General features: G+C 37.1%; 1 protein-coding gene across 3 annotated transcripts in view; it reads right to left on the bottom strand.

The window, feature by feature from the left end:
* SPICE1 (spindle and centriole associated protein 1) overlaps positions 1–23,413 on the bottom strand; it is a 63,420-nt gene that overhangs the window by 9,628 nt on the left and 30,379 nt on the right. For 2 of the 3 annotated variants that reach the window (XR_007477588.1, XM_049710308.1), the window contains 6 exons: positions 21,722–21,864; positions 21,373–21,510; positions 20,756–21,021; positions 9,823–9,954; positions 6,408–6,549; positions 5,020–5,244 (listed from right to left, as the gene is read on the bottom strand). Coding sequence is in view for 2 of the 3 variants with exons in the window: in XM_049710308.1 (XP_049566265.1) it covers positions 5,020–5,244; positions 6,408–6,549; positions 9,823–9,954; positions 20,756–21,021; positions 21,373–21,510; positions 21,722–21,864 (1,046 nt within the window). In the remaining variant the exon portion in view is untranslated. The remainder of the gene's footprint in view (positions 1–5,019; positions 5,245–6,407; positions 6,550–9,822; positions 9,955–20,755; positions 21,022–21,372; positions 21,511–21,721; positions 21,865–23,413) is intronic. The other variant, XM_049710309.1, reaches the window with a different exon arrangement.

Raw genomic sequence — 23,413 nt, 5'->3', positions numbered from 1 at the left:
AAGAATGTGGTTTCAAGGAAACAAAGAGGCAGTGGTTAACTGTGTGTAATATTACTGTAAGACCTAGAAACATAAGGACAGAAAGCGTACAGTGGAGTTAACAACACATTGACCACTGGAGCCCTTAGCAAGAGTGATTTAGGTAGAATGACAAATATGGGAGTGAATCGGGGGAATAGATGCTTCTATTCCAAGACTACAGACTGAGCATACATTTATCTTGCCTTCTTTAACTGACAGTAAGGAAATATAAACACAAATAAACTCACACCAGTAAAGATAATGGTCTGGGGAGAAGCAGTAGCAAACTAGATATTTCAACACATTTCTGGAAGACTGAGAGTGGATGGGAAGTGTGTGAAAGAATGAAATTGTGCAGAAGCCACAGTCCAGAATATGTCTATTAATTAAAAGGAAGCTACAGGTAAAGCCAGTTTCTTTTGGGGAGTACTGAAAAGGCTGCAGGCTCAAAGCTGACAGGTACAGAGAAAGAGAAAAGTAGGGCTAAACTGGGGAATTACTTGAAAGCTTGTCTTTTATACAGTGATGTCAGTCAACCTGTTGCTCACAACTTCTGACACCCATCCTTGAAAACAACAACAACAACAAAAACAGGGTTGGGAAGAGCAAATGTGGTAGACGCAATTGGATAGCTGGATCCTGCTTCCATATGCTACAGGAAGCCTGCAGTTAACATCTCATGCCCATATGCGCAAAGCAACTACTTAAGGCAAAACATATTGGGAAAACAGACCTAGCCTTACCTACATCATAGAGGAGAAAACTTATGCCAGCTACCTATACTATTCAACCTAGTCATTTATTCTTAAATATGAATGGACAATAAAGGATGACCAGACATTGAGGAAAGCCAGCAGCACAAAAAAGAAAAGCCAGGATAGATAAATAGAACAGACTAAGAAGAGAAGAAAGAAAATTCAGGTACAGAGGAAAATGTAACAAAATTTTAACTGGTTTCCTCGGAAGAGAGTTTCTGGAAGATATTGCATTCATAATGAGCAGCAATGGAAAAAAGGACAATCAGAAAATAAGAAAGGGTCCTTGATTGGAAATTAAAAATATGGTTGGTGAAATACAAAAATGTAAAAGTCAGGCTTGAATATAAAGTGAAAAATACTTCCAAAATATAAGAAGGAAGATATAAGGCCAAATACATGAGAAAATAATTCAGAAGGTCAACATATAATTTCTCCAAACTGCAGAAAGTCATGTCTTCTGACGGAAAGGTCCCACGGGTGCCTCACAGTAATGAGGAAAAAACCCACATTTAGATACACCCTGTGCAATTTCAGAATAAAAATAAAGGGATCCTAAAAGCTTCCACAGAGAAAGAGTAGGTCAAAAATACAAAGAAATAAAATTTCGATATGAAATCAGACATCTTGACTGCCAACACTGGATAATAAAAATCAATGGAACAATGCCTTTAATTTCTCAGGAAAAGGGGCTAAGGACCTAGAATTCTATTTCTAGCCAAATCATCAATCAAGTATAAGAGAAAAATGACAATATTTTCAGATTTTCAAAAACTCAAAGTTTACCTTCTATATACCCCTTCTGATGTCTTCTTTCAGAAAATTGAGGGAGAAAACCAAAAAAGAGGAAGAAATGGAATCTAGGACGCAGCAGATCCAAACCAACAGTGTGATAACAGGGACTTCCCTGGTGGTCCAGTGGTTAAGAATCTGCCTTCCAATGCAGGAGACGCAGGTTCAATCCCTGGTGGGGGACCTAAGATCCCACATGCTGCGGGGCAACTAAGCCCATGTGCCGCAACTACTGAGTACACGAGCCACAACTAGAGAACCCATGTGCCACAACTACAGAGCCCACGCGCTCTGGAGCCTGCATGCCACAACTCGAGAAAAGTCCACACGCCACAACGAAAGATCCCACGTGCCTCAACGAAGATCCTGTGTGCCACAACTAAAACCTGACACAGCCAAAAATAAAATAAATAAATATTTTTTTAAAAAGTGTGATAACAGCAAGTCCCAGGATAAGAGCTGTGCAACAGGCCCAGGAAGCAATGCGTTGAGACTGGAACAGAGGTTGGCGGGCTCTGGGAAGGTATCTCTGGTATCAAAGTGGAATGACTAAAGGACGTGCAAATGAAATGGGTGAAGGCACATTATACGTTTGTCAACAAGACGATAAAAGCAATTTGAATCTTCAGGCAAAATAAAAACAGAACAAAAAAATCACAGTATAAACACAGAGCCAAATAAAACATTCTGAGCAAATGATGAAGTGAAATAAGAATTCACCTTGACCTTCATACTATGAACTTTTTCCTTTTGTGTGGCACAAGGACTGATAGTAACAATGAACCCAAAAAGAAAATGTAATTGTTATTTGTTTTCAATGTCAGTATCCATCTATAGATGAGACAGAGAAGATATAATGGTAATGGAACATTGTAAATGTTAACAAACTTGATACTACCAAAGGAAAGGTAAAGGTGACTGAAGATGGGAGGTGGAAACAAAGGAGAGGAAGAAGGAAGGGAGGGGAGTTAGTGTTCTCCTCTCATAGCAGAGAGCTAATAGATACTGCCTGAAGTTAATGAAAAAGAAATAGAAAGTATTTAAAGTCATGAAGTTCTGCAACAGAAGAAATAAAAATAAAAACATAATTATCCAAATTAGATAGAGAAGAGAGGCAGGTGTTAAGATGAATTAAACCCTCTTCTTTAATAAGGGAGAGTCTATAATGATTGTGTAAAGTTGATACTTCAAGAGATGTGAAAATATTTTATGTTAATTATTAAGACCACCATCAGATAAACAGAAATCAAACTGGGATAAAAATAACTGCCTCTTGCGGTAGGCCTAGAGGTGGAGGAGGAGGAGACCCTTGTATGTGCTTTTTTTAACCACCTGCAAATATGAATTAAATTAATACTTTAAAAAGTGAATGGAAGATAAGAAAGCGAAAACAGCATATGTATACCACTCTTTCAAGAAGCATGGTTATAAAAGAAAGTAGAAATTGATTAGTAGCTAAAGGAAAGTATTTATGATGGGAAATTCTAGAACAACACTGTCCAATATGGCAGCCTCTGGTTATACGTGACTATTCATATTCAAACTTTAATTAAAATTAAATAAAATTTAAAATTCAGTTCCATCAGTCACAGTAGCCACATTTCAGGTTCTCAGCAGTCCCAGAAGGCTAATAGTGGCTACCATATTAAATGGGGGAGATACAGAACATTTTTTATCATCACAGAAAGTTCTATTGAACAGTTGTTCTAGAGCATAACTGAACACTGATGATGCACCCTATGTACCTCTCATCTCTGTCTGCATGTTCAGTTTAACTGAACAACTCTTTACATGTGAGCATTCCAAAGAAAATGCTGAAAAGTATGTTAATAAAACTTCACCAATTCAGAATACATATTCCAAGGTAGTTCTATCTGCACACTGTAAAAGAAATGTGCAGTGTTATTTTCAATGCAGAACCTGCTGAAGATGCTAACAAAATGTTGTCTAGAGCAATCCCTGAATAATTTGCTTTCACAAACAGTTAATATATTTGCAGAGTAAAAATATTTATTATAATTATTTCTTTAAAAGGATTTCAAGCTACCTTGTTATTGCCAATGAAAAATAATTTACAATATCTCATAAGAGATCATTAGGCAAGCCCATTAATAACATGCAAACATTTGAAAAATTACTTTAAGGAATGAAAGCTAACTTGAACAGAAATCAGAATTGAAATTATATTTCATAAATCTAGCCAATGTTAATAATACTTACTAGACCTCTAAAGAGGAAATATCAAATCACAGCACTGTAGAGCTGGAAGGACATTAAAGATAAAGGAAAAGACTCTCATTTGAGAGACAGGAAAACTAAAGTCCAGGAGAGGTATCTTAGCCCCATGGCGACAGCTAGTCACTGGACCGGCAGGCCAAGACTCCAGCACTTTTGACCCTCAGCCTAGCGCTGTCCCCCTGCACCACACAGATCTGACAAACTCTACATTTGCATTGTAAATGCTAAAACAAATTTTATAACAGCAAGGATTTGTCATTTTCTTTAACCTCTTATGGTCTTTTCACGTCCTCTAAGGGAAACGAAGTGCAGAAAATCTGACAAATTCTGTACGTCCTAATGACAATAAAAATTATTCTTCTGTTCCTCTACATAAAAATATAAACACTCTTTTTAAAGAAAGAAAAATTTAGGCAAATCAGGGCTGAATAACATTTTTCTAAAAACTTTGGAGGAACATCTAAGGTAGTTTTTTTGATTGAAGAACTCTTCTGAAAATGAAATGAAAGCTATAGCTCCAGAAAAATGTACATGTGGACAAATAAACATAATTTTCCAAACAGTGAAGGAGTCCATGGAACATCTGAAGACCATCCATGAGCTCCAAGTTTTAAGAATCTATGAGCGAAGGATTAATAATAAATTTTTAAAATATTATTCAAAGTTCTCTTTATATATGCTGCAAAAGTAATTCTAAAGCTACTTTTAATTATACATAGGCTTTCATTATAAAATTCTCCAAGCTGACTGAGCTAAAAACTTTTTCTAAAAAAGAGGTTAATAATCAGATCTGACTTACAAAATCCTCTAAGTCACAGTTCCTGTCTTTCCTTGGTTAAACTTTCCTTACTCTCCGAAGTACAATCTCCCCTTGTTTCTTACCCCTTCCTGTGCCCCTGGACCATAGACACAAATGGGATTCCCCTTACTCTGCATTTTATTGCTGAGGACTTTGGTCCTTTGATCTGAGTTCAATTAATATTTACAATGTCTGATGGAACAGATACATAATGAAATTCACTGTCACATTTCACCATAAGTGTAATACACATGATATAAACCACCCTGAAAGACCCTCCTTCAGCTTAAAGATTAGGTATGGTAATCAGTATCTTTTAAAATTCTGTTTATCAGGGAAAAATGAACACAATATTTTACATATATGAAGCATAAAAAAACAGCTGCCTTATAGCTTTAAAAGAAGCCTGCTTACCATCCTGCAAAGGACAGAATTCTGAGTTGCTCTTCTGCCTGGGTGGTGTTAACAATACCGCTGGCTCAAATATATGCCCTGGAAAATTGCTGGCCAGATTCCTGCTTTCTGGAGGGTTTGGCACCTGAGACAGTTTAACAGGCAAATCTTCCTGTGGCAATTCAACCACATCTTCCCCTCTGAACATCAATGGCACGGAGACATTAGCATTTACAGCTGGACCCTCTGAAGAAGATGAGAGGCTATGAGTACTCAAAGGAATTATGAGCACATTTCAGGTGTTTATACTTAGATGCATTTCCACAGAGGGCAAAATCACGGGGCCTCGGGAGCCTTCACTTTCTAGTCCATATGCTCATTTAGCAGTCCCTCACAGGCAAAGCTCCTGGGGGGCCAGCACTGGGAAGGAGTGGCTGTTTTTGAGAAAAGCACTGCCCTTGAAGACCCACCCTCACCATTGAGTTTATCTCATGCAAGTTAAATTTTAGAGTCAGCCACTTAGAATCCCTTCTAAGAAAATGCGCCTAGGGCTTCCCTGGTGGTGCAGTGGTTGAGGGTCTGCCTGCCGATGCAGGGGACACGGGTTCGTGCCCCGGTCCGGGAAGATCCCACATGCTGCAGAGTGGCTGGGCCCGTGAGCCATGGCCGCTGAGCCTGCGTGTCCGGAGCCTGTGCTCCACAATGGGAGAGGCCGCAACAGTGAGAGGCCCGCGTTCCGCAAAAAAAAAAAAAAAAGAAAGAAAATGCGCCTAAATACATAAAACTCTTTCCACACAGAGACACTCATCAAAATTATTACTTAGAAGTAAAAACTCCTAAATGTCCTATTCAGCCTATGGCATACAATGATGGCACATGAGGTGAAAAAAAGGTTTTCAAAGCATCCCCACAAATGAACTAAAGTCATGAATTTCTGAAAGTCAGTATTTTTTTTTCTTTCCATGACCATCCCGTCCTCTTCTGAACCTGGGGCACCATAATGAAAGGTGCTGGTATTAAATTCCCACATGTCTAGGAGGCTAGTTCTTCTACTTTCTATTTGTGTGACTTTGCTAAGTTACCAACACTTTCTCTAAGCCTTAGTTTTCTCATCTAAAAAATGGGGGGTAACAATGACACCTACCTCATAAAACTGAGTGAAGAACTCTTGAAAATTAAATGAAAGCTATATTATGAGGATTAAACGAGATAATACATGTAAAACACTGTAAAAGTACTTGGCATAGAGCAAGTATCCAATAAATATTAGTTGGAAGTAGCAGTGGCAAATGTAATAGTGTTAATGCTGTTTATGCATAAACAGCCAATAATTACATACAAGTTTACAGTTTTTTTTTCTCTATAAGTATTTTAATCCCAATCTGGGATAATAAGATTATTCCACTCACCTAGACTGTCCATATTTCTACTTGTGGCTCCCCTTTCTAATGTCTGACTTTCTTTGTTATTTATCACAGGACAGTTCTTAATGGCATGTGTGAGTGATATAAGCTGCTCATCTGTTGTGATCATGTACTGCTGAAGTCTTGCCTAGAGAAAAACGAACAAAATAATATCATTGGCATATCAGACAACAAATCATTACCTAGGTATGTATAACTATATCATTTCAGACTTTCAAATACTAAAACAATGCATTCATTAAAACATATAATTATAAATATTTTTAAAATTCCATGATAGAACAATGGTCTAATAAATCATGGAATATTATTAATAAATACACTGCTACAACAATAAGAATTAACCTTTTCATAGGGCTTTCAATTTACAAAATCTCTTTATATAGATGATACACTACTGACTCTCGAGCTACCCTGAGAGATACATCAAGTGGAGGAAACTCAACAGAATATTATATAGACATTTAAACTGATAAACATGAGCATTATAAAAATTTATGGTAATGTATATAAAATAGTGTTAAAAGACTACATATATATATACATATATATCTATATATGTATATATATCTATACCACATATGTATATATATTACAGTTGACACTTGAACACAGGAATTAGGGGCATCAACCCTCTGCACAGTGAAAATTCATGTATAACTTTACAGTTGGCCCTCCATATTTGAGGTCCTGCATCTGTGGATTCAACCAACCACAGATTGCATAGTACTGTAGTACATATTTATTGAAAAAAATTCATGTATAAGTGAACCAGCACAGTTCAAACTAGTGTTGTTCAAGGGCCAATGGTATATACACAAACAGACATAGATATCTCCAAGATGAATAGACATTAGATAAAAATCAGATGTGGTCAGAAGTCAGAAATATTATTAGTAGGACTGCTGAATGAAGTATACTAAACATTTTTATATCCGCCCAAATTTTTCCCAAATTCCACACTCATATATCTAGTGGCCTACTCAACATCTCCACCAGGAACTCACATAGGCTTTTCAAACTTAAAATATACAAAACCAAACTCCTCCTGAACATCCCCACCTCATCAATAACAACTCCATCCTTCTAACTGCTGAGGCCAAAACTCCTGACTCTTCTCTCACATCTTCCCCTTCACCCCATATCGTATCCATTGGCACATTCTACTGGTTGACTTCAAAATATATTAAGGGGCTTCCCTGGTGGCGCAGTGGTTAAGAATCCACCTGTCAATGCAGGGGACATTGCCTACAAGCTTAAAGTGTTTACAGATTCAACATCAGGTCAAGATACATTCCTTCTGATGATGTCATATCTTCGTGAGGCTGAGTTTTCATTAGTTGCTGTGCTAAAAAGCAACACTGCATAAAAATGATTGTGAATAGGAAATAAGACTGATGGTGTCCAATATGATTCTAAGCTATGAGAAGCTGTACAATGTTTCATGTACAACATGTATACATATTCCATTAGTAAATAACTGGTTATTTAATCATGATAAAAATAAGACTTTTTCTATCAATTTACATGTATTATTTTTTTCACACAGCATCCAAGCTGTTAAGACATAAATGCTTATTAAGTTGTTTGAACCTAACTACTTAATAAATGGAACTGTTGGGTATTTCTTTGGTCTAGGAGTGTCCTGAGGCACTAAGGGCTTGAATGGAGCTAGGGCAGTGATCTCTGATCTAATCTCAACACGACAGCCTAGAGTGATTCTCTTAAAACTTAAGTCAGATCACATCTCTTCTCTATCCAAAACCCTTCAGTGGTTTCCCATCTCATTCAGAACAAAAGCCCAAGTCCTCACTCAGCCTGCAGGGCCCCATGTGATCTGGCTTCCCTGATCTTGTCTCCTCCTGCGCTCCCTCTGCCACATCCCACTCCCGCCACCCTGGTCTCCTTGATGGCTTTGAGCTCAATAGCCATGCTCCCACCTCAGGACCTTTACCCTTGCTGTTCCTCTGCCTCGAGTGCTCTTCCTTCAGCTATCAGCATCCTCGCTTCCTCACCTCCTTCAGGCCTTTACTCAATGTCACCTCCTCAGACAGACATGGGCCATCCTATTTATACCTTCCCACCTTGGGCACTTCCTATGCCTCTTACCTGCTTTATTTTTCTTTATAGTACATAATAACCATCTAACTTACAATATACTTCACTATTTGGGGGTGTGTTTATTTAGAATATAAGCTCCTTGAGGGCCAAGATTTTTTTTTCGTTCATTACTGTATTTCCTGCACCTAGAACAGTTCCAGGCCCACAGTAAGTGCTCAATAAAGATTTGTTGAACATATTAGTATACTTGAAAAGTGTACTATCTTCCTAAGAGAACTGAAAATATATGTTCACACAAATACTTGTACATGAATGTCCATAGCAGCATTATTAATTCATTACACACAAAAAGTGGAAACAACTCAAATGTCCTTCAACTGATGAATGGATAAGCAAAATGTGGTAGAGCATATATTTAGAATATTATTGGGCAATAAAGAGGAATGTAGTACTGATACATGTGACAACATGGATGAACCCTGAAAACACTATGTTGCGTGAAAGAAGCCAGACACCAAACACCACATATTGCATGATTCCACTTATATAAAATATCCAGATTAGGCAAATCTGTAAAAACATAAAGTATATCTGTGGTTACCAGGGGTTGAGGGGAAGAGAGAATGGAGAGTGAATGCTAATTAGTATGGGGTTTCTCTTTGGGTTAATGAAAATACTCTGGACTTATCTAATGGTGCTGGTACACAACTCCATGAATATACTAAGAAACCACTGAATTGCACACTTTAAAAGGGTGAGTTAAATGGTATGTGAACTATACATCAATAAAAAAAATTGCATGTCTTATATCTAATGTCCATTGACACAAACATAACTTGTCTACTAACTACTGATTTTCTAGTCTCTTTTGGCTGTTAAGTAAAGGTAATAATAACCACTATTTGAGAACAAAAAGATGAATAAAGATACTGAAGATACTATAAACAACTTTAAACAGCGTATGTTATAGGAGGGTTCCTCAAAGGGTATCCTCTGCTATTTTGAGATGAAAAGTAGCTATCGTAACACTCATTTCATATTTTGGATAAACTATTATAATATTGGTAGTTATCATTTAAATGTAGATTCTGTCTTCCCCAATAAATAGTAAGTTTCTTAAAGACAGTAGCCTTATTCTACACTACTTGTAGTCCAAGTTTCTACTATACTACCTCCAATATCATAAATGTGCCATAAAAGTTACTCTTGATGATAATAAAGAAGCAGTAAGTAATCATGCCAGCACAAGTAAATCAAAGGCAAAGAAGAGAATCTCATACATCCATAAAAATGCTTTATACTACTAAACACAGAAAAGTTTGGGATCTCATCTAAGTACCTGGGCAGCAGTATTTTCTTCTCTAAGGAGAAGAACTTCAGCTGTCAGAGCATCAATCAGCTCTCGATGATCGCCTAATGCTTGTTCCAGTTGCTGCCTTGTCTCTACTTCTTTACGCAGTTGGAGCTCACTCTACAAAAAAAAATGTCAAATAAACTCCCATCCATAGCATCACATGTTGAAAACTAAAAGTTTCTACTCAAAGCTGTCAAAGAAGAGAATACTTACAAAGTATATGTTATGTGACAGTAATGACAATTAAATATTTTTATTAAAAGGTTTATAGTTGATTATAATGTGCTGCTTTATCCTCTTCCCTTCTTTAAATATAACACAATGAACAGAATGGTATGTAGAATTAAACAACTACAATTTTTATAGAAGAGAGTGGAAGGAAGTACATATACATGTTGCTTGAATGTATGTAGGCCATCTCCAGAAGGGCACACTGGTATCTGCTAATGATAGTTGGCTACAAGGAAGGAAACAGGTTAAATGGAAGTTAGGGGTGGGAATTAGGTTTTTCATCGTATATTCTTCTGTATCTTTGAATTTAATACCATGTAAATGTATCACCAATTCAAAAATTAAGTTTGTTAAAATATAATTAAAAATAAAAAAAAAGGTTTAAATGATTTAGCTTTGTAAAGCAAGTGATTAACTAAAAAGTACATGCTTCTAAGCCTGTAATACATTCAGAGAGCCAAAAGTACATTCCTAGAGATTCCTAACTTCTGGGTAGAAGAATGGTAAGACTATCACAAGTCTGACAGTATAATAAATCTTTAAAAAGCAAATTTAGATAGATCTCTACAAGATGGTGGAGTAGAAGGACCTGAGCTCACCTCCTCTCACGAAAACACCAAAATCACAGCTAACTACTAAACAACCATTGACAAAAAAGGACTGGAACCTACCAAAAAAGATCTTCTACTTCCAAAGATAAATAAGAATCCACGAAACAGTAGGAGGGGCACATTCACTACACAGTCAGATCCCATACCTGCCGGGTGGGCAACCCACAAACTGGAAAATAATTATGTTGCAGAAGTTCTCCCACAGGAGTGAGAGTTCTGGGCCCAGGTCAGGCTCCCTGGTCTGGGGGTCTGGCACTGGGAGGAGGAACCCCCAGAGCATTTGGCTTTGAAAACCAGGGGGGCTTGATCACAGGAACTCCACAGCACCGAGGGAAACAGAAACGCCACTCTTGGAGGGTACACACAAGGTCTCGTGTACACTAGGACCTGGGGAAAAAGCAGTGACTGCAGAGGAACCTGCGCCAGACCTACGTCCTGGTCTTGGAGAGTCTCCTGGGGAGGTGGGTGGCAGCTGTGCCTCACTGCGGGAACAAGGACAAGGACACTGGTGGCAGAGGTACTGGGTAATCATTGGCATGAGCTGTCCTGGAGGCTGCCATTTTGATGCCAAGACCTGGCCCCACCCAACAGCCTGAAGGCTCCAGTGATGGGATGCCTCAGGCCAAACAACCCACAGGGCAGGAACACAGCCTGATCCATCAGCAGACAGGCTGCTTAAAGTCTTCCTGAGCCCACAGCCACCTCTAAACACACCCCTTGACATGGCCCTGTCCATGAGAGAGACAAGACCCCACCAGTGGTCAGCACCAGTCCCTCCTACCAGGAAGCCTGCACAAGCCTCTCAGATCAGCTTCATCCACCAGCAGACAGACACAAGAAGCAAGACAAACTATAATCCTGCAGCCTGTGGGATCGCAAACACAGAAAGTTAGACAAAATGAGACAACAGAGGAATATGTTCCAGACAAAGGAACAACATAAAACCCCAGAAGAACAACTAAATGAAGTGGAGATAGGCAGTCTACCTGAAAAAGAATTCAGAGTAATGATAGTAAAGGTGATCCAAGATGTCAGAAAAAGAATGGATGCACAGATCGAGAAGATACAAGGAATGTTTAAGAGCTAGAAGATATAAAGAACAAACAAAAAGCGATAAACAATGCAATAACTGAAATGAAAAATACACTAGAAGGAATCCACTGAAGAATAAATGAGGCAGAAGAACGGATAAGTGAGCTGGAAGACAGAATGGTGGAAATCACTGCCGCAGAACAGAATAAAGAAAAAAGAATGAAAAGAATGGGGACAGCCTAAGAGACTTCTGGGACAACATTAAACGCACCAACATTTGCATTTTAGGAGTCCCAGAAGGAAAAAAGAGACAGAAAGGGCCTGAGAAAATACGTGAAGAGATAATAGCCGAAAACTTCCCTAACATGGGAAAGGAAACAGTCATCCAAGTCCAGGAAGCACAGAGAGTCTCATACAGGATAAGCCCAAGAAGGAACATGCCAAGACACATGTTAACACATTACTGACCAGGGGATTTCTGCAGAAACTAATGCTGGTGGCTGGCAATTTGTTATGTAAGTGAATATGGAAACACTAGCATTTGAGTAAATATTGACAACTATTTTTTGCACTTAATGTATTTATTTGAAACTTTGTACATGTCTTACTAAAGCATTCCAATATTTTGTTAGAGTGTGATAGGCAGTATAGCAGGCACCTCTGTGCAGGGGAACAGAACATCTATTACAAACATACTGTGTTTCACTGTGCTTTCCCCTGAAAGAGCAGATGCTACACTTTCTGGCAGCACTTCTTTTTAGTCCTGTGGGTATTATTTCCTCTAGAATATGTTTTTATTTTACCTGATAGTTGACAAGGTGGATCTTTGCAGGGGGCTCGTTTAGAAACGCCACAAGAAGGACCAGGTGCGGGACTACCACTACATTCACCAGAATGGTCAGTTACCTATTGTCTAGCTAATAAAAATTACTTGTAAGTCATTTTATTCTGTGCATTAAGGCTACAATAAATTTTAAACACATTGAATAAACTGCAATTACTCAAAAGAAACCCAGTTTCTTATACCATTTTAGAGTTTTCCAGAGGACCCTGAAGTTGGACAGATTTGATCAGATCGATCAACTCCTTTCATATATTTATTATACTCTATATACAAGTGAGCTTAGTTATCTGATGGCCAGTCCTCCTGTCTTCTTTTCCTGTAGATGCTATGGAGGCGTCATGAATAGTTGTCACCATGTGGACTAGCCTCTTGTCTTTCCATATAAGAAGAATCACTTCTCTCTTCTGTAAGAATGTCATTTCTCCCATCTGTAGATTTTTAGATTTCTCCTTTAATTGGTTTAATAGACCACAATTCTCTCTCATAGTCCCACAAAGTCTGGTTTTATTTTTCAACAATATTTCAGATGTGGACACAGTTGTAATAACTGTCTTTGTAAATATGGTGCCATGAACCAAGATAAGGTTGTAGGACCAATAATATTGTTTCTTGCAGTTTCTTTCCTTCACCCATGTAAATCTCAAGGCTGCATGTATATCCAGTTTCACTTTTGCTAACCATCCTGACCAAAATTCCATATTTTGTAAATTTTCTGGGATTATAGGTTTGTTTTTTTTTTTTGCGGTAAGCGGGCCTCTCACTGTTGTGGCCTCTCCCGTTGCGGAGCACAGGCTCCGGATGCGCAGGCTCAGCAGCCATGGCTCACAGGCCCAGCCATTCCGCGGCATGTGGGATCTTCCCGGACCGGGGCACAAACCCGTGTCCCCTGCATTGGCAGGAGGACTCTCAACCACTGCACCGCCAGGGAAGCCCGGACTATAGGTTTTGAATCTGAGTTGTCCTCTCCACTTTATCTTTGCCTCCTCAAGTGAGAGCTCTTGTTTGGGTACATAGATCGATTGAAATTTTGGTAGAAAACAATCCAAAAGAGATTTAACTTTTGAAATTCTGTCTGCAGGACGTGGAGTTTCCAAGTTATCATTAAAGTGAAGAAATGTCATTATTTGTTTGAACCTTCTTCTCGTCAAAATCTTTGGAAAGATAGGTGTTTCAAGTAAGGGGTCAGTCGACCAATATTCTTTCCAGTGTGACTTTCTTATTTGTTCCATCAAAATTATTAATCCAAGAAACTTCTTCATGTCACTATTGCTTACATCAGTCCATTTTAAAGCCTTATCGTACTTTTTATGATTTTTCATTCTGTTGGTGATACAAGTTTGTCTGAGAAGCAACCAACTTGAAAAAGTCGTTACCAAAAATTAATTCTGCTATTTCACTAACACTTTGTGGGTTATTACATTCAATAGTTACAGCTGACATACCCGTAAAGTCTTCTAATATTTGTGAAATGTTGCCTTCAACCCACTCTTCTGTAGAAGCAAAGAAGCATTCTCCAGCAGTGTGAGTTTCATTTTCATTTTCTGTATCAGAATCAATCACTAAGGTTTTTTGTCTTTTTGTTGGTCTAATATTCACATCTGCTGAATCAGAACTATATTCTGAAGAACTATCATCTCCTGAGACACTAGTATATATGTCACTAGAACAATCAGAGAAAGTATCTGCATAAAATTCACCGAAAAATTCTTCTTCACTCAAAATTTCATGATGCATAATTTTTGAAGATTTTACGATAATAAACTTGCATTTATAATTTACACAATGTTGGAACAAAAACCTAATGGAGCAAAACATGAATAATAATGACAATCGCAAGTTGTATAACGAACCCTTGATCAATTTTAAGCCCTAACAACTTCACACGGTGATATTAATTGTATCACTTTCTAAATACGTACTGATACGTCTCTGGTCAATAACGTTCAGGTAACAAAAGATGTATTAATACATTGCCCGTCAATAAGTTGTTAATCAAATTGACAAAAATTAAAGACAGAGAAAATATTAAAAGCAACAAGGGAAAATCAACAAATAACGTACAAGGGAATCCCCATAAGGTTATCAGCTGATTTTTCAGCAGGAACTCTGAGGCCAGAAGGGAGTGGCAAGATATACTTAAAGTGATAAAAGGGAAAAACCTACCACCAAGAATACTCTACCCAGCAAGACTCATTCCAACTCGATGGAGAAATCAAAAGGTTTACAGACAAGCAAAAGTTAAGAGAATTCAGCACCACCAAACCAGCTTTACAACAAATGCTAAAGGAACTTCTCTAGGGGGAAAAGAAAAGCCCACGACAAGAAATGAGAAAATTACAAATGGGAAAATTAACTGGTAAAGGCAAACATACAGTAAAGGTAGGAAATCATCCATACACAAATATGATATCAAAATCAACAATCGTGAGGACAGTACAAATGCAGGATATTGGAAATGCATTTGAAATTAAGAGACCAACAACTTAAAACAATATTGTATATATACAGACTGCTATATCAAAACCTCATGATAACCACAAACCAAAAATCTACAATAGATATACAGACCAAAAAGGAAAAAGAATCCAAATACAACATCAAAGATAATCAAATCACAAGAAAAGAGAACAAAAGAGGAAGGGAAGAAATAAGACCTATGAAAACAATCCCAAAATAATTTTAAAAATGGCAATAAGAAAATACATATTGGTAATTATCTTAAATGTAAATGGATTAAAGGCTCCAACCAAAAGACACAGACTGGCTGAATGGATACAGAAACAAGACCCATAGATATACTGTCTACAACAGACCCACTTCAGACCTAGGGACACATACAGACTGAAAGATATTCCATGCAAATGGAAATTAAAACAAAGCTGTAGTAGCAATACTCATATCAGACAAAATAGACTTTAAAATAAAGACTGTTACCAGAGACAAAGAAGGACACTACATAATGATCAAGGGATCAATCCAAGAAGATATAACAATTGTAAATATACATGCACCCAGCATAGGAGCACATCAGTATATAAGGCAAATGCTAACAGCCATAAAAGGAGAAATCTACAGTAACACAATAAGAGTGGGGGACTTTAACACTCCACTTACATCAGTGGACAGATCATCCAGACAAGAAAGTCAATGAGGAAACACAGGCCTTAAATTATACATTATACCAAATGTACTTAATTGATATTTATAGAACATTCCACCCGAAAGCAGCAGAATACACATTCTTCTCAAGTACACACAGAACATGCTTCAGGATAGATCACATAGTGGGCCATAAAGAAAGCCTCAATAATCTAAGAAAACTGAAAACATATCAAGCATCTTTTCTAACCACAACACTATGAGATTAGAAATCAACTACGAGAAAAAAACTGTAAAAACCACAAACACGAGAGAGTGGCATGGACATATATACACTACCAAATGTAAAATAGATAGCTAGTGGGAAGCAGCAGCATAGCACAGGGAGATCAGCTCGGTGCTTTGTGTCCACCTAGAGGGGTGGGATAGGGAGGGTGGGAGGGAGATGCAAGAGAGAGGAGATATGGGGATATATGTATACGTTTAGCTGATTCACTTTGTTATACAGCAGAAACTAACACACCATTGTAAAGCAATTATACCCCAATAAAGATGTTAAAAAAAAAAAAAACATGCCACCTTTTTGATCTATGTACTCAACCAGAAAACAAAAACATGAGAGGTACATTCATCTAGCTGATAGGCTTCTGCAGTATCTCTTCAAGCCAGTAGGATCTGTGCCCTGCAGAACAATGTAGTCAGTATGTCTATAGGCCCTGATAAGCTTGAAAAATTATCCATACACTTTCTACATATGAGACTAACCAGAGCCAAGGGGAAAATCGTGTCCCTACTTTGGTATTATCTGTCTGATAAGTTTAAATGGGAAAAATGCTTTTCAATTTTTTCCATAGTCATTGAAACTGATAGTTTAATCTAAATAGTAACGTTACATCAGCATGACATTCCAGAGCTACTCATGTAGTTTTAATTTCCCCCCCACTTTGGAGAAATGACCTTGCACTACTGTGTTAAAAAGCAAATAGCTGCTTCAATATTTACATCAAAGTGTTTGCTCAATACATTTCAGTATAATAATTACAAACAAGAAGAGAATGCAATTTTGCATATCATAAGTGTCTTCTGAAAGTCACTAAAAATCCTATATCAATCTAGACACTGATTATGTCCATTGTCTCTTTTATGTAATATTTATTTTCACAGAAATGCCTCAGGTGAATACAACTCTTTCCAGCTTGAGCTTTGTATTTTGGGAAATAATTCACAGAGTTCAGTGCTTCCAACTTTGATAGATTTATTGTCATGGCAGTGCCAAACATCTTTTTCTGATACTTGCTTACACATAGAGACTCAATGGGCCAAGTGATGAGAACCAGAAGTTTAGTGCAGGTGCTTGTCCTAGTTTACACATATTTGGTATTGAACTCCTGGTAATAATGTTTACTTGCATGATGCATTATTGTTTTTCAGAGAGCTACCATATCCATTTCTCTTTGTTACAGACCTGTGGCTGTAATTTCTGAATTACTCCAAAGGTGTCCTGCTTGAGAATGTGTACACTATCACTCCTGCTAGAACTGCACATCTTCGGACATTGTTATTGCTTCTAGGTAAAATAATAGGGAGAGGAGATATGTTTAGGTGTAAGAATTGAAGAAATATGTTCTACTTAACAAAGATCTCATCAGCAGTCCAGTGCAAAACAGTGATTACATTTAGTGAAAATTCTTCCCCAGGTGGAGCTTCTGGACCTAATGAAGGTGGAGGTATTTTTCACTCCTTGCTTTTTCTCAGAGAAAGCAAAACCATTATTCCTTGCAGTGATGTGGGGAAAGAACAGTGGGAGCTCTGCTCTCCTACAATGAGTCCACCATGCAGAACCTGGATAGGTTCCGTATGTTAATCCATTTGTGTCATTCCTTTGTTGAGGACAGGTCAAGGATTTCCCTTTGCCTGCAGAGTAAGTAATATTTATGGTTCTTCGCATGGCCCATAAAAAAATCCTAAAGATGCTACCAGAAAACTACTAGAGCAATCCATGAATTCAGTAAAGTTGCAGAATACAAAATTAATACAGAAATCTGTTGCATTTCTATACACTAACAACAAAAAAATCAGCAAGAGAAATTAAGGAAACAATCCCATTTACTATCATATCAAAAAGAATAAAATACCTAGTAATAAACCTACCTAAGCAAAAGACCTGTACTCCCTAAAACTATAAGATGCTGATGAAAGAAATCGAAGATGACACAAACATCTTGAAATCGAAGATGACACAAACATCTTGACACAAACATCTTGACACAAACATCTATGAAAAGATATACCATGTTCTTGGGTTGGAAGAATCAATATTGTAAAAATGACTACACTACCCAAGGTAATCTACCGATTCAATGCAATCCCTATCAAATTACCAATGGCATTTTTTGCAGATCTAGAACAAAAAAAATCTTCAAGTTTGCATGGAAACACAAAAGACCCTGAATAGCTAAAGCAATCTTGAGAAAGAAAAATGGAGCTTGAGGAATCAGGCTCCCTGACTTCAGACTATACTATAAAGCTACAGTAATCAAAACAGTATGGTACTGGCACAAAGATAGACTTATAGATCAATGGAACAGGATAGAAAGCCCAGAAATATACCCATACACCCATGGTCAATCAATCTATGACAAAGGAAGCAAGATTATACAGTGGAGAAAAGACAGTCTCTTCAATAAGTGGTGCTGGGAAAACTGGACAGCTACATGTAAAAGAATGAAATTAGAACATTCTCTAACACCATACACAAAAGTAAATTCAAAATCGATTAGAGACCTTAATGTGAGACCGGATACTATAAAACTCTTAGAGGAAAACTTAGTCAGAACAGTATTTGACATAAATCGCAGCACTATCTTTTTGGATCCACCTCCTAGAGTAATGAAAATAAAAACAAACAAATGGGATCTAATTAAACTTAAAAGCTTTTGCACAGCAAAGAAAACAACAAGCAAAACAAAAAGACAACCCTCTGAATGGGAGAAAATATTTGCAAATGATGTGACCAACAGGAGATTTATCTCCAAAATATATTATATAAACAGCTCATGCAGGTCAATATCAAAAAAACAAACAACCCAATCAGAAAATGGGCAGAAGACCTAAATAGACATTTCTCCAAAGAAGGCATACAGATGGCCAAAAAGCACAAGATGCTCAACATCGCTAATTATTAGAGAAATGTAAATCAAAACTATAATGAGGTATCTATCACCTCACACTTATCAGAACGGCCATCATCAAAAAGTCTACAACCAATGAATACTGTAAAGGGTGTGGAGAAAAGTGAACCCTCCTACACTGTTGGTGGGAATGTAGATTGGTATGGCCACTACAGAGAACAGTATGGAGGTTCTTTAAAAAACTAAAAATAGAGCCACCAGATGATCCAGCAAGCCCGTTCCTGGGCATATATCCGGAGAAAACCATACTTCGAAAAGAAACATGCAACCCAATGTTCACTGTAGCACTATTTACAATAGGCAGGACATGGAAGCAACCTAAATGTTCATCAACAGATGAATGGATAAAGAAGATGCGGTATATATATACAATGGATTATTACTCATCCATAAAAAAGAGAATGAAATAATGTCATTTGCAGCAACATGGATGGACCTAGAGATTATCATACTAAGTGAAGTAAGTCAGACAAAGACAAATATCATATGATAGCACTTATAGTGGAATCTAAAAAAAATGATACAAATGAACTTATTTACAAAACAGAAACAGACTAGCAGACTTAGAAAACAAACTATGGTTACCAAAGGGAAAAGGTTGGTGGAGGGGGGTGGGGGGGGCTAGGGATAAATTAGGAGGTTGGGGTTAACATATACACACTACTATATATAAAATAGATAACCAACAAGACCTACTGTATAGCACATGAACTTATTTATAAAACAGAAACAGACTAGCAGACTTAGAAAACAAACTATGGTTACCAAAGGGGAAAGGTTGGCAGCGGGGGCTAGGGATAAATTAGGAGGTTGGGATTAACATATACACACTACTATATATAAAATAGATAATCAACAAGGACCTACTGTATAGCACAGGGAACTCTACTTAACACTCTGTAATAAACTATATGGGAAAAGACTCTGAAAAAGAATAGACATATGTATATGTATAACTAAATCACTTTTCTGTACACCTGAAACTAACATAACATTGTAAATCAAATATACTCCAACATAAAAAATAAAAATAAAATTAAAAAATATAAAACAGAAGTAAACATTTTAATTAATTAATTTTTTAAAAAGAAAATTTAGGAAGACATCTCCAGAGAAATTGATACATGTAAATTAGGTTGGTGAATCAACTTTTTTTAAATGATAAAATTTCCTTAAACAGTTTTTGGTCATATTTGCTTAACAAATTTAAATATATAAAAAATAAATAACAGTTTAAATAGGTTTTTTAAAAAGGTATAATACATAACCATTTCTAATCCCACAGCATTCTGAGGACTGATTATTATTCACAAATGAATTAAAGATACAATTCTTTATAAAGATGTAAAAAAAAATAAATAAAAGATACAATTCTTGCTTGTCTTATAAATTACTTTTACAACAATAAAATGTCTCCCATTTCAAACACTGAAGCAAAGCCCAAGTTACCAGTGATACAAATAATATGAAGAATTTTCCTAATCTGTGCCTACAGATTACAGGCATACCACTCTCCAAACTGAACTGAAGTGGGAATAGCAAGCAGAGAAAAGCAGTAGAATGAGGACATGTTTAGTAGTTCTCATTAACCTGTAACTGCCAAACAGCAATATGAAGTATTAGCACAAGATACAATTTTATTTATAGCAGATTTACCTAACTAATTATATTTTACTAAAGCTCATATTAAAATCAACATCACTTATCTGATGTTATCTGTATAAGGATGTAGAGGAAAATTAAGAGGATAAACCTTTACTACAGATCATCTAAAGCTGAGGTATTTTAAACAAAGCTATTCAAATTTGACTATACTTTATTTGGAGATTGCAATAATTCAAGTGTAGAGGGGAAAAACCTACCCATTTCTGCCATTAGTCTGGCAGAAGAGAAGACTCTAATAACCTCACCTCTTTAAGGTACCGAACCAGGCGACAGAGGGAGCTCACGAGCGACAGGGTGAAGCCGGTGAGACCCTGACTGTTCTGGAGCCCCCGGACCTCGCGTCCTGTCCACCGCTCATATTCTTCCATTTCATGTTCCACTTCATGTATCATGTGTTTGAGGACATCTAGGCTGGGGTTACTGCTATTCGGTAAGTCTGTGGAGGCTGTGCTGGCTGATAACACGCTATTCTTCTGTTTTGAAGGAGCACGCAAATCTGGTTTTCTTTTCACTGATAATGACAGAAGTCATTCTATGTTAAGACTGGGAAAAATTACAGTAGCAAAACGTTTGACTGTTGTTCACAATTTATAAAAGGTTTTTTATCGAAGTTATCATCATTTTCTCTTAAAGAATCTATACTGTTTGAACCAGATTTACACTATCTATAATGAATGGATGAGAACCATCCTTCTAGAGTTACATGGAATAAAAGGAGGCATTGCCTGGCTACCATTCAACAAACTCTTACTTAGTAGGATCCAACTGGATGAGTTTAAGGGAAAAGACATGCACTAATAAACTAAGATAGCTCTGTCAAGTTACATGTTTAATAACCCACTTTGTCAATTAAGAGACTGACCTTTATTTAGCAGCTGTTTTTGCTTCCTTGAGTTCAGCACTTGTCTCACTACATAGCTTGAGTCTAGAGTCTCAGTAGATTCTTCCAGTTGAAGCCTCGTATGGATTCTCTTAACAGCATTGGTAGCATTCAGAGCAGCTAAAAGGGAGAATTTTTCCAAAAGTATCTCAAGTGAACAACAACAAAAAAATTTTAAGCATGTCAATCGACAGGTCAATGAGTATTTACTCAACCAGGCTAAGACAGTCAAAACTCAAGTAATGTTCCTTTAAAAAATTACTGTGCTTAAGAAAGAACATAATAAAGTAAGCTACTACTCTGGGAGAACTAATACAGTCAGGAACCAAACCTTTTTGTTCTCCTGATGGAGAAGCAGATGATGGAGTTCCTGAAGAGGTTGTTATTTGTGATTGTGTTGCTGCTTTCTGCTGAATATCAGTCCATAGTTTATTAATTAACTCGGAATTATCTTCCGTTATTTTGTGGAGAAACCTATAAATTATGGGACAACAAGCTATATTAGAATTAATAAGTACTATCATTTAACTTGTTCAACTGTTTACATGTTTGATTTGAAGAAACTTTTAATAATTCATAATCAAAGAGAAATATGTTTTGCTTTAACTTATAAGAAAAAAGTCTAAAATGCCAGTCATCTCGGTGTTAGAAGGAATCATTCCATCTCCCTCCCAGTTTCCTAGCTATGCTGGCTCCTGAACCAGGAGCGATTTGCCCTTTCTGAAGTTTTGTGCTATAGGTTATGTCCTCCTCTCTCTTTCTCTAGAGAAAGTACATGGTTTCTATGAAGGAGCTTGTCCTCAGAGCACAGTCTCTGCTCATCACTGAAGTAAAGTGACTGGAGCAGACTCTGCCCCTGTGTTTCAGGGAGGCGGGGAGAGGGAATGAGAAGAAGAGCTACCGTGTAGGGTGTGAGAGAGATAAGCCTTTTGCTGTAATCAGCTTTATCACTGATAAAGCTGATTTTTCAATCTTCAGTTGTCTGATTTCTTTGTCTATTCCCCAACTAGAGTAACATTTAAAAGAGGTAGAGGGTCTAAAAGTGGAAACAACCCAAATGTCCACCAGCTGATGAATGGATAAGTAAAATGTGCTCTATCCACACAAAAGAATATTATTCAGCCATAAAAAGAACGAAGTGCTAACATGTTACAATATGGATAAATCTTGAAAACATGTGACAGACCCCAGACACAAAATATCACATACTGCATGATTCTATACAGAGGAAATGTCCAAACAGGCAAATCTACAGAGATTTAAAACAAAAACAAAAAAACCCAGATTCATCTAGCAAATTAGATTGGACTGAAAGGTTTGGGAGAAAATAGGGTCTGACTATTTAAGAGTATAGGGCTTTTTTGAGGGTAACGAAAATGTTCTGAAATTGACTGTAGGTTAAACAATTCAATGAATATACTAAAAATCTGAAGATCTTTGAATATTATGCTTTAAATGGGTAGAGTGTATGGTATGTGAACTATAAATCAATAAAACTGTTATGGGAAAACAACAACAACAATGAGAGAGGAAAGGGGAAATCTTATTTAGTGGCTCTACAAACCTCAACCTAGAGGAGTTGCTTTAAAGCAACCTGTGGACAGCACATTGAACACTAGTTGCTATTAAGTTTAGTTAACAAAAGGCTGTAATGTGGTCCATTCACATTATGGCTAGTTATCAAAGCATCAGAAAGACTCCTCTGTAAGACAGTGTTAGTTAGGTCTAAGTCCAACCTTCAGGATAAGTCCTAAGAAAAGTGTCATAATGAGATTTCTGTACAAGTTGGGAAAATCCAAACCAGTTTGAACTCCCATTACCACCTCTAATGTTTACACTTTTAAGAATTAGGTTATATCAAATAACAACAACAAAATAAGACAATACTATCTATGGTAGGCTTAAGAATGGCCCTCCAAAAGATACGCATAACCTAATCCCTGGAACTTGTGAATGTTACCTTATCTGACTAAAAAGGGACTTTGCAGATGGATTAAGTTAAGGGTCTTGAAATAGGGAGATG

This window comes from Orcinus orca, chromosome 5, assembly GCF_937001465.1.
Source record: "Orcinus orca chromosome 5, mOrcOrc1.1, whole genome shotgun sequence".
Taxonomy (NCBI): Eukaryota; Metazoa; Chordata; class Mammalia; order Artiodactyla; family Delphinidae; genus Orcinus; species Orcinus orca.
The sequence above is the reverse complement of the archived record's forward strand: the minus strand, read 5'-3'. Positions and strand labels throughout refer to the sequence as shown.